At 34.3% G+C, this 15618-nt stretch overlaps 2 protein-coding genes across 4 annotated transcripts; both read left to right on the top strand.

The window, feature by feature from the left end:
• Positions 1-282: 282 nt before the first annotated feature.
• LOC111398793 (ADP-ribosylation factor GTPase-activating protein AGD3-like) lies at positions 283-10803 on the top strand. Of its 2 annotated transcripts, none has more exons than XM_023025887.1 (19): positions 283-912; positions 1847-1923; positions 2499-2599; positions 3780-3850; positions 4471-4533; positions 5491-5535; positions 6171-6236; positions 6334-6381; positions 6475-6570; positions 6653-6694; positions 6924-7139; positions 7273-7404; positions 7510-7734; positions 7885-7971; positions 8051-8386; positions 8981-9126; positions 9248-9332; positions 9772-10226; positions 10469-10803. In XM_023025887.1, the coding sequence occupies exons 1-19, from the start codon at positions 868-870 to the stop codon at positions 10575-10577; spliced, it is 2445 nt and encodes an 814-aa protein (XP_022881655.1). In that variant the 5' UTR covers positions 283-867; the 3' UTR covers positions 10578-10803. The 2 variants fall into 2 exon arrangements, with proteins under 2 accessions (XP_022881655.1, XP_022881654.1); XM_023025886.1 differs by having other exon boundaries at positions 284-912; positions 9239-9332.
• A 1449-nt stretch (positions 10804-12252) lies between these two features.
• LOC111398796 (inactive leucine-rich repeat receptor-like protein kinase CORYNE) lies at positions 12253-15618 on the top strand. 2 transcript variants are annotated; one of them, XM_023025890.1, is made up of 3 exons: positions 12253-12792; positions 12884-13850; positions 15107-15618. In XM_023025890.1, the coding sequence occupies exons 2-3, from the start codon at positions 12961-12963 to the stop codon at positions 15414-15416; spliced, it is 1200 nt and encodes a 399-aa protein (XP_022881658.1). In that variant the 5' UTR covers positions 12253-12792; positions 12884-12960; the 3' UTR covers positions 15417-15618. The 2 variants fall into 2 exon arrangements, with proteins under 2 accessions (XP_022881658.1, XP_022881657.1); XM_023025889.1 differs by having other exon boundaries at positions 12253-13850.

The raw sequence follows: 15618 nt of genomic DNA, 5'->3' as shown, positions 1-15618 counted from the left end.
AATACAAAAAAAGCTGACCTTTCAATTATATACAAATACCTTCCAAAATATCATTCCATTATTATTATTTTTTTTCCCTTTGAAAAAACATCAAAAGAGAACATAAATAAAAAAATTGAAAAAAATAAAAATAAAAATAAAAATGAAATGACATCCTGGAATTGATTATGGAATATGGATCCATCTCTTTTATCAATGTCTGTCTGTCTGTCTGTCGATCCATTAATTTTTTAGATTTTTTTTTATTTGCTTAAAAGTAGATGATGGCTTCAACATTTATTTGGTAAAAATTTAGCACTGATAAATACTTTGGAAGTTTACATATGAAAATAAAAAGCAATCATCAATCACTTCGAAAAGCCAAAAAATACATTAGCCTTCAATCTTCAAACAAAAAACATTCATCAATTCCCAAGACTTTCCATTTACACACAGACAATTTCCTAATCTAATCTTACACTCACTCTTCTTCTTGGATTTGGGTTTGGGTTTTTCTCTTCTTTTTCACTGTATGCTTCTATGTTCTAGGGTTTTGCAAAAACACATTCTTTTTACCCCTCCCGACAAAAAACACTCCAAATTATAAAATATCATACCCACATTATATTTTTCACAAACCTGTTTGCCAGATTTTCTTTTAATGTTATTTAATCTCGGATTTGGAGCAAGTGTTGCTGTTTCTTGTTTTCTTTTTCCGGGTTCAGATAAAATTTGAGATCGGAGCAAAAAGTTGGAGGTTTTTCCTTTATGTTAAACAGTTTAAAGTTTGATTTAATTAACTTAGCAAAAGATCGGATCTTTATCTATCAGTAGACGTTTGATGTTAATCAAGAGTTGTCAATCCAAAGAAGAATTAGTTTTACGACCATGCATTTTGATAAGCTCGATGATTCTCCAATGTTCCGTAAACAGGTCGGTTATTTTCTTCTTCATTTTTTTCTCCCAGCAATTCATTAGAAGTGCGATAATTTAAATTTACGTTTTTCAGCTGGATTGGTGTTTTAAGCTATCAGTTTCTCTTTTAGCTGCACAAAACTGTATTGGAGGTTCTTTTTCGTGGAACCTGTTGATTTTTAGTAATTTTTAGGACTGTATTATTGGAAATTGTCAGAAACTGTTTGATTTTAATTGTTCACTTAGCGAATATATGAAGGAGTAGGCACTATTAATGTTTAAAATTTTCGTCCTCTGCTATTGATAATAATATGTTTTTATGGGAAGTCTCTGCACGAATTCTTGAACTGTGCTGATATTTCTGGAAGTGGGAAGAAATAGTGGCTCTTAAGTATTGATATTAAGTCTCTACTGCCTAGGCTAAAAGTTTTCTAGTTTGAGATTCTCAAATGTAGCAAGCAGGCCTAACTTTGCAATCATAAATTATTCTGCCTTTTCCCGGATTCCATTCTCTCTGCCAAGGTCTTGTCATTAATTTTGTACTTCACAGACCATTACTAACCTTGATAGCTTTATTGGGATGGATGCATGTTCAATTAATTTGTATAAAGGGGGAGTCAAGTTGTGAATTTTTGTTCACTTATCAACATGTTAGCAAAAATTTGTGCAGCATCTAGTGAACAACTAAAACTTATACGAATTACCGAAAATTTTGTAATCTTTTAACAGCTGATGTGTTGTTTTAGAGAATCCAAGTTCATTCTGTTGGCAATCTATGAAGTAGTCTTAGCCAGGCTCTCTACACAAATTCCATTTAAAATTTATTTCTTTTAAATTTCTAATATCTAATGTGGCAGGCATTTGCTTTTCTTTTACTAGCTCGTCGGTTCTGATTATCTATTTTTAATTTTTGTAGTGGTTTCCATATATTTATGATTTCGTTTTCTAACAGATACAAAACTTCGAGGAAAGCTCTGAATTCTTGAGGGAGAGATGTCTGAAGTTCTACAAAGGATGTCGAAAATACACGTGAGGACAATTTTTTAATATTTCAGCTTTCTCTTTTTGAAACTCATCTTTGGCAATTCTTATGTCCACTCTCCTTTCATATAGCCAATATCATCTCATCTTTGATTTAGCAAGTGTGGATGTTGTCATATTTGAAATGGTGACTTATATTTTAGACGATCTAGTTAATTTTCTTTATCTGATTCGTGCTAATAGTTAACCATACTCCTATCATACCTTGGTGTTAAAATAATTTAATATTGCCTTGGTATGTTAATGTTTTACACTGGATCATAAAATTACTTGAAAAAAAAAAAATGAGAATGTGTGAAGTTTTGTTTGCAAAGCCTTTTGAGCTTGTAATTCCTTCTTTGTAAATATTATGTGCCACTGTTTAAAAATTTCGGGAAAAAAGATGCTCCAATTCACTGATTGGATCTGGTGTTCGGAATCATTAATCTGTTATCTGGTGACTGGAATGCTAGACTAAGTTTGTTGATTTTGGACCTCTTCTTCATTATTCTTGCCTTCCTTTTTCTTCTCTATGGTTTCTGATTGTCATTGATTCTCCACAATCTTGTTTATTCCACTTGCAGTGAAGGGCTTGGCGAGGGATATGATGGAGACATAGCTTTTGCTAGTTCTCTGGAAAGTTTTGGTGGAGGGCATAACGATCCCATTAGTGTAGCTTTTGGAGGTACAAGAATATGTTGGAAAATTGACTTTCTATATGCACGTCTCAACTAATTCTTGTGACATTTATCCATGAAAATCAGTTTCTCCTATTATTATTCTTTATTATTTACTTCTATTGAGTGACAATGCAGATATAACATCACTACATTTAACATCCTTCCATATTAGTCCATTGGGTCACCTATCTTGTGTTACCCGTTTCAAGTTGCATGATATATAATATTAGTTGTGATATTCTTGCAAATAATGTTTGGCTTAATGGAATGATTGTGGAATCAAACTGAAACCTTACATAGGTTAATTCTTCTTATTTCTGAAATTCATTGGTACCCCTAATCATGTAATTAATTACAATAGACTTCTAAATTAAAAGCTATGGTCAAATTTATTGTACCAGAAGGTTACATGTTCAGAACTTCAATCTGAGCTAATTGATTATGATCTGTTTCCTTTCCAGTTCTTGTTCACTTAATTTTTTGATTGGTAGATTCTCCTCAACTGTTTTAGCACTTGTGGTACTTATGAATGTCCCATTAATGATTTAACGTTAAGATAAATGAAGTAAAAAACATTTCTAGAGGATAAAGATTTATTAATTCAAAATAGAACTCCACTTGTATCGGAAAAATTACAGCTATTGTTACCAATTAGTGCAGTTAAACCCCAGCCAAAGTCTTAAGACTATATACGTCCCTCTCTTCCCACGAACATTACCCATCACAATCTTGACTTCTATCCTCTGCTAACCATCAAGGTCATAGCATCAATACCACCACACTAGAAACCCTTCCCCTCCATCAAGTTAAACCACCACCAGCTTAGCAGTAACATCTCAGCATCAATCCTTGGATCATTGCTATACCTGAGTGCATGGCTTTTGTTTGCCAAATCTTTGTCTTTTTATTTATTTATTTATTTGTGTGTTGGGGGGGGGGGGGGGGGGGGGGGAGTTGGTCATGTGGCACCATTGTAGGTAATACCATTTCTGTTAGTAATTGTTTGTAATTATCCATGGAAACTAGAACTACTACTGTTGGATAGGTGAATGTTTAAAGACTTAAAGACAGTGTTGTTGACGATAAATTACTACTTGCTAGATTAGTTTTATATAGGTGCATGAGCTCCCATTTTTGTTTGGATTATAAGTGATGTCATCGAGGGAAAATATGCTTTACTTGTAGGTCCTGTCATGACAAAATTTACAATTGCACTCAGGGAAATTGGAACGTATAAAGAAGTCCTTCGATCTCAGGTGAACATTTTGTTTGTCATGTTATCCTATATTTTATTTTTCTCCGTGTATCTATAAACTTGAGAGAGGTCTCTTCGTGTTTGCAACTTATATATTGAGGACTGTAGTTCATATCTTAAATAACTAACGCGGGTCTCTCAGGTTTATTATATTTTGAGTTCATCATTGTTTGCTTCACAATTTGCTTATTTGATTATTCATCGTGTTTATTCTTGACATGGATGTATCCAACTTTGTGGATTTTCCCGTATCATTAAAAGGTTGCAAAATTGATGATTTGCTGACCTGCCGTCATTTTAGTAGCCTATCAAAATTTTAGACTTCTATTCAGTAACATATCTTCTTGTTTCCTTTTTATGTTTTATTCTCTCGCTAACATTCACATGATGTATAAGAATTTTGAAAACATTTTTTTTTTTTCAAGTACTTTTGGTTGCCAGCATAAATTTTGCATGCCTCCGTACCCCATCTTGGGTTTTGAAGCAATCTCTTTTCCCAAGGGCAATGTTTCTTTTGAATAAGTGTTATAAATAAGTAGAAGAAAGGTGAAGACATGCACGCTGGATTCTAAGTTGTGATGCATGCCTGCATATATGATTGTCTGCTCTTTGTCTGTTCAGGTTGAGCACATGCTGAATGATCGATTGCTGCAGTTTGTCAACTTAGATTTGCATGATGTAAAGGTACTGTAAATTTGTAAGTTCTCTCTGTTTGTCATAATGGGCTCATGTGCGCAAAGCCTGTGATGATGGAATCCATTTGTGACTTTAATTGCACGACTTAAGGGCATTTTGGCATGAAAGTCAAGACACAAAACCCTTACCAATGTATACCTCATGTCATGGACTTCAAAAAGGGGCTGGAAATATATATCAAAAAACAAAATGCAAACATTATTCTCTTGCCAAGGTTTTGAAGTGGGAAGAAGAAGAAGAAGCAGGATAACTTGAAGATTTGACATGAAAATAAGATGGAAAGAACAAAATTTCTTATTTTTATGATGTACATGTTCTGTATTCATTGTTTTCAAGTGCCTCTCAATTTGCTGGCAGGAAGACTTTGTTTCTGTCTACTTACAGTTCTTATATACTCTATTTAATTGTGGAGATAAGCCACAAAATGATGAAGGGATTAGTTTCTAAAATTATTAAATGTAAGATGCGCCTTGGATCTTGGGAACCTTTTAGCCTATTGTGAAGATACAAAACCATACTAGATGGATTTGATGCTCGAAATTGATGGAGTATATGAAGATAACCTAGACGAGAAAAACAACAGAACCAAATGGACTTCCTCCTATTAGCGTCTGAACGTGTCTTGGCGAATAAGATATTTTGTGGTTAATGAAATGAGATAAGGAGATTTGAAGGTGTAAAAAGATATGTCAAGAATGGATGAAGTGTCTATAGTAAAGGAGAAACCCAAGATTGCACTAGAAAAGATTTGTTTAGCTGACCTCAAGTTTATTGTGAGAAGACTAAACTTGTTATTCAAATTTGTATGATTTAAGTTGTGGCTTGTTGATGATTTTTTTATGTTTACTCCCTAAATTTGTTCAATATTTTTGTTTTTATTTATGAGATTTCACTATTCATGATAGATCATCTTTCATTAGTTTCAATATTGAATTTCTTATGCAGGAAGCGAGGAAACGCTTCGACAAGGCTACTCTTCTTTATGATCAGGTGATTTTCACTACAGCTCCTCATTTTCTCTGTTACCTTTTTTTCTCATGGTTCTTTCATTTGTCCTTGAGGAATTTGTTTTTAAGGTAATAGGTTATGAAGCATTAATTTATATTTATGTTCACATTTCAAATTTTGCGTTCTTAGCAAAATACTAGGTCTATTTGTCTAATAATACAACAGATCTTTGATAGTATTAGTATTGGCTGCAATATGGGACCTTAGAAGTGGAAACATATGATTTATTCACGTCAATAATGATGTTAATAATTTGTTGTAACTATGCAAAGATCTGTACAGTATATGATTCCTTAAATCTGGTTTTGCTGAATTTATTGTGGCTTTATTTTGGAATTTCTATAAATAATATCACTTAGTTGTCAAATGCAGAGGAAATAATTTTCAGTATTCATAACTGACATCTATGTAGATACGTAGATTGAAAACCAAAGTAGCTACTATAAATACTGTAATACTATCACCATCTTGGTTCTCCTCTGATTCTAATGCAGAAGAAATTTCCGAAACAGACACCTCTTCTGTATTACTATCCTCTTGTAGATATTGGATTGGTAACAGGTTCGTAACTGCAACACTTCTATATTTTAGCTCTAATACATACACTATTGTTGCAGGCTCGTGAGAAATTTTTGTCATTGAGGAAAGGAACGAAGAGTGATGTAGAATCAGTATTGGAGGAGGTAAAATATGAAGCTTGAAGCTACAAAGCTTATTCATTTGTGTACATGAAGTAGTACTCTATGCTATGTATTCTCATATTGTCTGGAACCTTCTCAGGAGCTTCATCATGCTCGGTCAAATTTTGAGCAAGCTCGCTTCAGTCTGGTGGGTGATGTCATGCCCTTATGTCTTTCATTAAATATGCTGCAGCCTTCTAGCACTTCTTTCATTTTTTTAATTTGGATGTTAATCGAGCAGGTAACTGCTCTATCCAATGTTGAAGCCAAAAAAAGGTTTGAATTTTTGGAAGCAGTTAGTGAAACTATGGCTGCTCATCTTCGTTATTTCAAACAGGTTACTTTAAATGCTTGAACTGTGTATTTTTATTTTTCTTGCTTTCAGTTTCTCAAGCTTTTTAATTGTTGTTTACTTGTAGGGTTATGAGCTGTTGCATCAGATGGAACCATATATTAACCAGGTACATTTACTTCTTGTTGCTTGCAACTGCAGTTCAGTTTTGGGGATTATTCGCTGTTGTTGAATCTTCTATTTTCTTATTTGTATGGTTAGAATAATTTAGGTAACCGGTTTGCTTATTTTGATCTTGGGGCATATGATTTTCCCAATTTTTTGTAGTTTAGGATAATCCTTCTCTAGTTTCTTAACAAGACAACAGTGCTTGAATGTTTGACATACATGTGTTATAGGTCTCAACTTATGCAAAGCAGTCAAGAGAGCAATCAAACTATGAGCAGGCAGCTCTCAACGAGAGGATGCAAGGTTACAAAAGACAGATTGATAGAGAAAGCAAATGGTCTTCCAATGGTTCTAATGGATCTCCTAATGGGGATGGAATACAAGCTATTGGAAGAAGTTCACATAAGATGATAGAGGCTGTCATGCAATCTGCTGCAAAAGGAAAGGTTCAAAGACCATTAACATTTATGCTGACCTGAGATTGTCATTGTTGTTTTATTTATCTCTAACGTCATAAATTCTTGCTTTCCCTTTTCTTTTTTTTTCACACTTCATTAAAAAGCCTGGAAATTCTTTCAGGTTCAAACAATCAGACAAGGTTATCTTTCCAAACGTTCCTCGAACTTGAGAGGTGACTGGAAAAGAAGGTTCTTTGTTCTTGATAGCAGAGGAATGTTGTATTATTATCGCAAACAAAGCAGCAAACCATCAGTGAGTATATAATTGAAGTATATCTTGAAATGTAAACTGATTGAAACCTGTTTTTATATTTTGCTTGTACCCCATTCCAAAGATCATTACTTTTATGCACTGTAGGGGTCTGGCAGTCAACTTTCTAGTCAAAGAAATAGTTCTGAACTTGGTTCTGGGTTGCTTAGTCGTTGGCTGTCTTCTCATTATCATGGTGGCGTACATGATGAAAAATCTGTTGCTCATCACACCGTGAACTTGTTGACGTCAACAATTAAAGTTAATGCTGACCAGTCAGATCTTAGGTTCTGCTTCCGGATTATATCACCAACAAAAAACTACACCTTACAGGTGCACTATCTGCTTTTGTACTCTATCCTCAAATTTTGGTATGTTTCGCGACTTCCAAATGAACTAACTTTTAACTAAGTGGTTTTTCCAAATGTTGATGGCTGATAGTTTGCATGGGTAAAAAATTATACCTTTTGCCTGTCAGTGCAGGCGGAGAGTGCCTTGGATCAAATGGATTGGATCGAGAAGATTACTGGGGTAATTGCGTCATTACTAAGTTCTCAGACTCCTGAAAGGGTAATTTCTCTGAGAATAATCTTTTACTTAAAAGTTGATTTCCAAATGCTCTATTGATTGGAATTTTGTTGTTTTTCAGTGTTTGTCTGGTAGTCCAATGGGTAGCGGTCATCATAGATCAACCAGTGAAAGTAGTTCATTGGAAAGCTCTGATTTTGATCATGGAGCAGTTGAAGAGTACCCACCTGAGAGGCTTGCTTCTGCGCATATAGATCGTTCTTTGAGAAGCTCACAACACCAAAGATCTGTTCTGAAAAGTGAAAAGCCAATTGACATATTGCAGAAAGTATGTGGTAACAACAAGTGTGCTGATTGTGGTGCTCCTGAACCAGATTGGGCATCCTTGAATCTAGGTGTTCTTGTCTGCATTGAATGCTCTGGTGTTCACCGCAATCTTGGTGTACATATATCTAAGGTACATATATATAATATGGTCTTGTCATCTGACACCAGTGTCCTGTGTATACTAGACATGAAGAAATTGCCTGAAAGTGCACCTGTATGCACCCACATTGGTTGAAGAGTTTTGATTTAAATGAAGAAATCCCCATTCGATTAATGAATTAAAGAAATATCCTTAAGTAACTAAATCTGCAAATGTGGTTTTTTGGCATCAGAACATTCTATACGTCCCAGCTATTTGGCTATCACAGATTTTCACTTTTGTATAATTTATTTTAGTAGGTTTTAGAGTGGGAGAGATATGTAGATTTTTCATAATTTCATTTGGAAGCCAATTGTGATTACTTGAAACATTTCTTTTTAATCTGCTATTCATATAACAGTTCTAATTTTGCTCCTGTATATTAAAAGTAAGTATTAGGGGGCGTTTGTTTCCCATTTTTGTAAAAGTGAGAATAAAAAATATAGTGATTATGGGCCCCACACAAGAAATAGAAATTCAAATTTGATGACTTGATATGATAGATAACGGTCATATTTTTCATTTTAATGAGGAAAGAATAAGAAACAAAGAGGGACTTAATTAGTTTCTTATTCCTCCCTGCAGGTGAGGTCACTGACTCTTGATGTTAAAGTTTGGGAACCAGCTGTCATAAATCTGTTTCAGTCTCTGGGCAACACCTTTTCAAATTCAGTCTGGGAGGAATTGTTGCAGTCGAAGGGTGTCTTCCAGGTTGATCTTGGCTCTACAGGGTAAATAGCTCTTAATATCAAACACAAGTCTCATTTTGTATTTAACAATTTTTTTTCATAGTTTGAATTTCGTTTTGCCAATAGATTACTGATTTAAATTTACATACTGAAGCTTGTACAGGCCTAATAAACAGCAAATAGTTTATTTCAGCAAGCCCAGTGCTATTGATTCAATTTCAACAAAGGAAAAATTTATTCATGCAAAGGTACTGCTCTCTTCGCTCTCTTGGATTCTTATCCTTTTTCTCTTTTTCGTTGAGTGTTTCCAGGAACTTTTGAGTAGAAAAAGTACTGTTGTGCTTTAAATTGTAATATTCACTACACTCCTGGTCAGCACGTGTCATTTGATGTTAAAATGGGTTTACATTTCTAATCTTTGCATACATCAGTTTCCTGTTTGTATCACATATTTGAAGAAGAATTAAGTGGTTATAAAATAAAAAAAGAAGAAGAAAGAATCACCCTTTGAATGAGTTTTCAATTGGGGAAATGAACTTGAAGAATCTATTTAGACAACCGCTTGTCTGTCAAAAAGGCCATGTAATAAATAACTCAGGCAAATGTGATCTGTGATACCTTCTAGTGGGTGATTATTCAAATTTATTTTCCTGATACAGCATGCACAACTTCTTTTCTTTACTGCAGTATGCAGAAAAAATTTTCATGCGGAAATCCAAGGAAAATCGTTCAGTGGCACAACAGATGTGGGATGCTGTACGTGCTAATGATAAGAAGGCTGCGTATAGACTCATAGTTAACTCCGATGCAGATGTAAATACTAAATATGGTCAAGGAACTTGTAACACTACTCTTACCCTTGCCAGATTAGCTCTGTATCAAGAACAAACCTCCTTTGATCAGTATTCTGGTTTTCTGGAGCCGTCGTCTAGCTCTACAAGTACTGGTGAAGACAGTGTATCGGAAGGTCTTCATGGATGCTCGTTGCTTCACCTCGCATGTGAAACTGCAGATATTGGAATGATAGAGCTTCTTCTGCAATACGGTGCAGACATAAATGCTTCAGATTCCAGGGGTCACACACCTCTTCATTCTTGTATTGTCAGAGGCAAAACTACATTTGCCAAGCTGCTTCTTACAAGGTAAACACTCGTTAGAAACCTTCAACACCAGTTCCCTTTCCCCAACCTGAAATCACCACCAAACACCAATACTCTAGTTGGCTGCCAAAAATTGAAATTGCCATGAATTTGCACATTTATTCCAAGAGCCTGTAGTAGAAAAAGGGAAAAAATGAGAACAACTTTTTCTTTAATTTGTTAGTTTATATAGTTGATTTTCTGTTTTTAACTGACAAGCTAGTTGTCATTCTGTATTTGCTCAGGGGAGCTGATACACGAGCTATAAACGAGCAAGGTAAAACCCCGTTCCAGCTTGCGATGGAAACAAATTATGACGACAGTGAGATCCTGGCTTTATTATCGAACGGGTAATGGACGCAAGATAACGGAGAATGATATCGTTGGCCTCTCTGTTTGGGTGCAGTTTACTGTAATTACATGTGGTACTAGTTTAAGGTTTATTAAATTTGGGATATGAAATTTGGTTAAGCAGTCTGTTTATCTAGTTTGCTAAATAGTATGGTGAGTTGTTACAAGGTTTTGTTGTAATATAATCAATTAATTAATTAATGTAGATTTGACTTAATTTTTGTTCTCAGGAGGGTACAATTTGTTGTTGCGTATATTTTATTTAACTAAAAATCAGATTTTTAATAAATTTCGATAAAAAAAAAAAAAATGAAATATATGATTCAAAATGAGCTCAAGAAATAAGCAAAGCCTAGTAATACATACATCTAGCCCAATCAATGTGGTCCTAAATGATTCAGCCCAATTAGCTGTGCTGTAAACAAAAGTGAGCCACACATTTCTTTCACAATCCTGCTACAGTGATCGAAAATGGTTGATATAGGAATGATCGACTCTCAAAATGGTTGGGCCCACTTTTTATTTGGGGGATCTTTTTATTCTCGCGGGATTTACATGCATGTGAGAAGATGTTAACCATTTTGACAAAAAAATTCGGACAAACCAGCAAAATCCTTTCATTATTTGCCAACACAAAAGCCAGAAATTTGGTAAATAAATTTTGCTTTACAGTCCCCAAAACAAAAAGCAAGGCCAAAGCCATTATCTATCTTTGTTCTCTATAATCAAATGATTCAAATCAAATCACAGCACATCAATGATCAAACTCATTCTACATTGACGGTCCAGATTCCCTACAGTGTAGCATTAACATATCAATTTGTCGTTGGACCCCACTTCTTCGCTTAGGCGCGAGAACCCTCTCACTTCTCTTCTAAATTTATATCACTCTACAATCTACACTTGATTGAAGTTTTGCCCTGTTTGATAATTATTAATTTAAAATTAGTTGTTTTACATACTCATTTCCAATAATTTATTTACACAATAAAATATTTCACATGTTTCTAAAATTTTTCCTATTTTTTATCCGCTCATCTTTCAAAAATTTACTATTCAAAACTTTGTTTTTTGTAAAATAATGGTTGTCAAATAGTGGTTGAGTCCCCATTTTATGGCCATTATTAAAAAAATAATATTTTGACTAGTATTTTTTAAAAAATGTGAAACTAAAAAATATAAAAAAGTTCTGAATTTATGTGTAAAATATTTTTATTGTATAAATATGTAATTAAAAATGAGTATATAAATTAAAGAATTTCGTTCTAGAGAAAAGTAAATAGGGGAAAAAACGTTGACAACATTTCTTGAAGTGGTGTGGTGTGGTGTGTTGTAAAGAAAAGATGGTGCCTTTATATACATTTCTTCATATTAAGTCTCATCTTTTGACCAATTCAGTTGAATAATAATACAATGCTCAGGAAGTAAAACACCTATAGAGAATGAACCTCAGTATAAAGACAAATTATTCTAAAATTAATCGTTTATTTTTCATATTTATTAAAATGAGAATGAAAAATATAGTAGTTATGGATCTTACATAAAAGATAGAAATTTAAATTTTGGTGATTTAATGTGATGGATAAATGTCATATTTTTCATTTTAACGAAAAAAGTATGGGAAGTAAAAAAGGTCTAAATTCCATTTCCAAAAAGGCTCCTAAACAATTTGCTCGTTTGTTTTTCTTTCCTTTTCATCTAAAGAGGCTAAAGCAGTGTGTTCACCAGTGCAAGTACTTGCATTGCATTCACATTAGGAGAAACACCCATTTAACGAGGGCTACTGTCGTTCCTTGGTTGGTTTGTATTTTTCATTTCACTTTGGATTCTACAGTTTTCCTTCTTTTTTATTTGGGTATTTTTCTATAGTTTCAATTCAAAGGGGGGAATTAGAAATAGGAGATAAAGTGGTGAAGATTTGACTTGAAATTCTTGTGGAAAGGTTAGAATGTGATGTAATGATTCCATTTCTCTTCCTCTTGAAGCCATTAAATGATTCTGATTCTCACACAATCTTTCAACTCCAAGTTTTGCAAGTTGTGGAATTTCAGGAACTAAGTTGGAGTCTTGGCTTGTTTAGAGCTTAAAGGTTCTCTCTGATATACATAGAAACTCTAGTCCAGAACGTGTTTTTTTTTTTTTTTTTTTTTTTTTTAAAAATTTTCCTGGGAAGATGGGGCTTCCTCTCAAGTTTCTGCTTCATTTTTGCTGCTGTTCAGTAAGACAAGAACCCAAGAAATAATTTTTTATTTTTATTTTTGCTTTGACCTTCATAAATGATTTAGTTCAATATTCCCGACCCTTTTCAGCTCAGGAAATTGACTCTTCAAAATTTGGAGTATTTTGAGGTTATGCTTTTTAATTTGACATAAGGATTCTGCTTTCTATGGAGAAGAAGAGGCGCTTTTACAATACCAGTAGCAGTAAAGCCGTAAAGCTAGACTTAATATTTATTTTCTGCTTCAACATTATCTCTGTGCAATGCTTAGAAAAGTTAAGCAACAATAACTCAAGCGACAGCGACCCTCCATCACAATCTGAGCCACCAGAATTCAAGAATAGCCTTCGGAGAATTTCTCTCAGTATTTTGCTAGGAATCATAGCAGGATTGATTTTTGCGTTACTCGTTGCTCTTCTAATAAGGTTCTTTATCAGATACATTAACAGGAGCCCAATCCTTAAGGGCCCTGTTGTGTTTTCTCCCAAAATTCCTCCCAAGACTCTAAAATCAGCTCTTGCAGATGAACCCCAGTTGCTGGGATCGAGTCCCAATGGGAAGTATTACAAGACTGTACTGGACAATGGCCTAACTGTTGCGGTCAAGCAGCTCGAGCCCTTTGAGAATGTTTCTGATGAAGCTCAGAGCAAGTCAGTCAAGAGAAGGATACAGCAGGATCTCGAAATTCTTGCTAGCTTAAGGCATAGGAATTTGATGAGTTTGAGGGCTTATATTCGCGAATCTGATAGGTATTCTCTGATATATGATTATGCCCCTACTGGTAGTCTGGAAGATGCAATGAGAAGAGTGAGGGAAAATCAGTTGCAACTTAATTGGGAATTATGTCGTCGAATCGCAGTTGGCATAGTTAAGGGGCTGCAGTATCTTCATTTCACTTGTGATCCAAGAAGATTGCATTACAACTTGAAGCCCTCAAATGTGATGTTGGACTCACAATTTGAACCAAGGTTAGCAGATTTTGGCTTGGCTATGATTATTCCTAATGTTGGTAAAGCAGCTTCAGGCTACAGTGCTCCAGAGTACATTCAGAATGACAGGTATTGAAATTTAGATATCACTAGTACAATTGGTTTGTTCTACTTTAATATATTAGTGTGAAATTTAGAACAATTTGTTAATCTGCATTCGTTTTACATAATATTCTAGCTTGATTAGATATAATGGCTATACTTTATAAATTAATGAAAGGATTCAGTTAAAACTGAAGTCAAATTGATAATCTTAATTCCCCTTCTTTTCCTTTTTTCTGATAGCTTTACATTAGTTTGCATTATCTGCACTTGCTTAACAATTATTATCTTAACCTGTAAGTATATGTATGCAGATGAATCTTTTGGTAGCATGCTTTTTCAAAAAGCTGGATGGTTATATAAAATCTTTTTTTTTTCTTCCTTTTCTTTTCTGGTTGAGAACACTTAAAATTCTATTGGAATTTAAAAGTGCTTTAAGCATTAGGGATAAGATTGAATAGATAAAATTTATTTCATCTTGATTCTTGAAGATGAGGCTTTTATAATCACACGTTGGAGAAGAAATGATTAGTCAAATCAATTAATTCATTAAAAATCATGCTACATGTACACCGGAGTTTGCCAGGGCACTGCGTTTTTCTGCTTAAATCTGTCTTTTTGTCCAACACCCAATGTAGCGCTGCCACCTAGCATTCTGGCATTCTACCCGGCAAACCGCAAACCACCGGGCTAAACTCATTCATCAAAGAACTCTAGTTACATTCCGTTATCGAATTAATTGTTCCAATGGTCATTGAACTTAAGCTCATGTCTTTGATTGGTCACTGAACTTTAAAATGTCGAGTTTTATTCACTAAATTTAGATCCATGTCTTCGATTGCTCACTGAATTTTAAAATATTGAGTTTTGGCCACTGAACTTTAGAAAATGTTGTACGTTACTCATTAACATAAATGGTGAACTTTAGAAAATGTTGAGTTTACAGTGAGTAATTTACAATATATTTTAAAGTTAAATGGTTAAAATTCGACATTTTAACTTCACTGAGCAATCGAAGACATAAACTTAAGTTCATTGACCAAAGCTCGACATTTTAATTATCAGTGACCAATCAAAGATATGGACCTAAGTTCAGTGATCATTAGAACAATTAACTCTCCATTATCCTATATCCTAATCTAGGAGTTGTAAATGATTATGGATTGAACCTTATACCCTGTTTGAATCCTTTGTTGTATGGTGTATACATTTTCACTGCATTCTTTGGTTTGATTTATTTGTGAAAGTAGATATTTACTCGTCTTTCTAATAATTTACACTAGGTATACGGATAAGAGCGATGTGTTTAGCTTTGGTGCAATCTTGGGTGTTCTATTAACTGGTAAAGACCCATTAGATCCTTTTTTGGCGGAAGCAACTAGTGGAGGAAGTTTGGGACTATGGCTTAGTCGTCTGCAGCAAGCAGGGGAGGCTTCCGAAGCACTAGATAAAAGTATCCTCAGGGAAGAAATTGAAGAAGATGAGATGTTAATGGCTGTTAAAATTGCTGTTGTATGCCTATCTGACTCGCCTGCTGATCGCCCTTCGAGTGACGAACTCGTGTCTATGCTCACTCAACTGAACAGTTTCTGAATGAAGAATTTTGGTTCCTCACTTTCCAAGTTATCGAAATCAAATGTATTTTGGAGGCAACTCCATTGCTAGGGAGATGTTTGTGTCATCAATTTGGATGGAGTTGGATCATGCAAAATATATGATAAACTGATGGTACTTTCACTTTGAGTGGTGTTATTGGCGGATTTCATTTGTCAATTTTTAGTTTCTTGATTTTCCA

The sequence above is a fragment of the Olea europaea genome, chromosome 8, assembly GCF_002742605.1.
Source record: "Olea europaea var. sylvestris chromosome 8, O_europaea_v1, whole genome shotgun sequence".
In the NCBI taxonomy this organism is placed as follows: domain Eukaryota; kingdom Viridiplantae; phylum Streptophyta; class Magnoliopsida; order Lamiales; family Oleaceae; genus Olea; species Olea europaea.
Note: the sequence above shows the minus strand (reverse complement) of the source record. Positions and strands in the feature narration are given on the sequence as shown.

Coding starts and splice junctions, on each gene's coding strand:
- LOC111398793 (XM_023025886.1), top strand. CDS start 868: ATGCATTTTGATAAGCTCGATGATTCTCCAATGTTCCGTAAACAG. Junction 5,536..6,170: donor CTACTCTTCTTTATGATCAG/GTGATTTTCACT, acceptor CTATTGTTGCAG/GCTCGTGAGAAATTTTTGTC. Junction 6,237..6,333: donor TAGAATCAGTATTGGAGGAG/GTAAAATATGAA, acceptor GAACCTTCTCAG/GAGCTTCATCATGCTCGGTC.
- LOC111398796 (XM_023025890.1), top strand. CDS start 12,961: ATGGAGAAGAAGAGGCGCTTTTACAATACCAGTAGCAGTAAAGCCGTA. Junction 13,851..15,106: donor GAGTACATTCAGAATGACAG/GTATTGAAATTT, acceptor AATTTACACTAG/GTATACGGATAAGAGCGATG.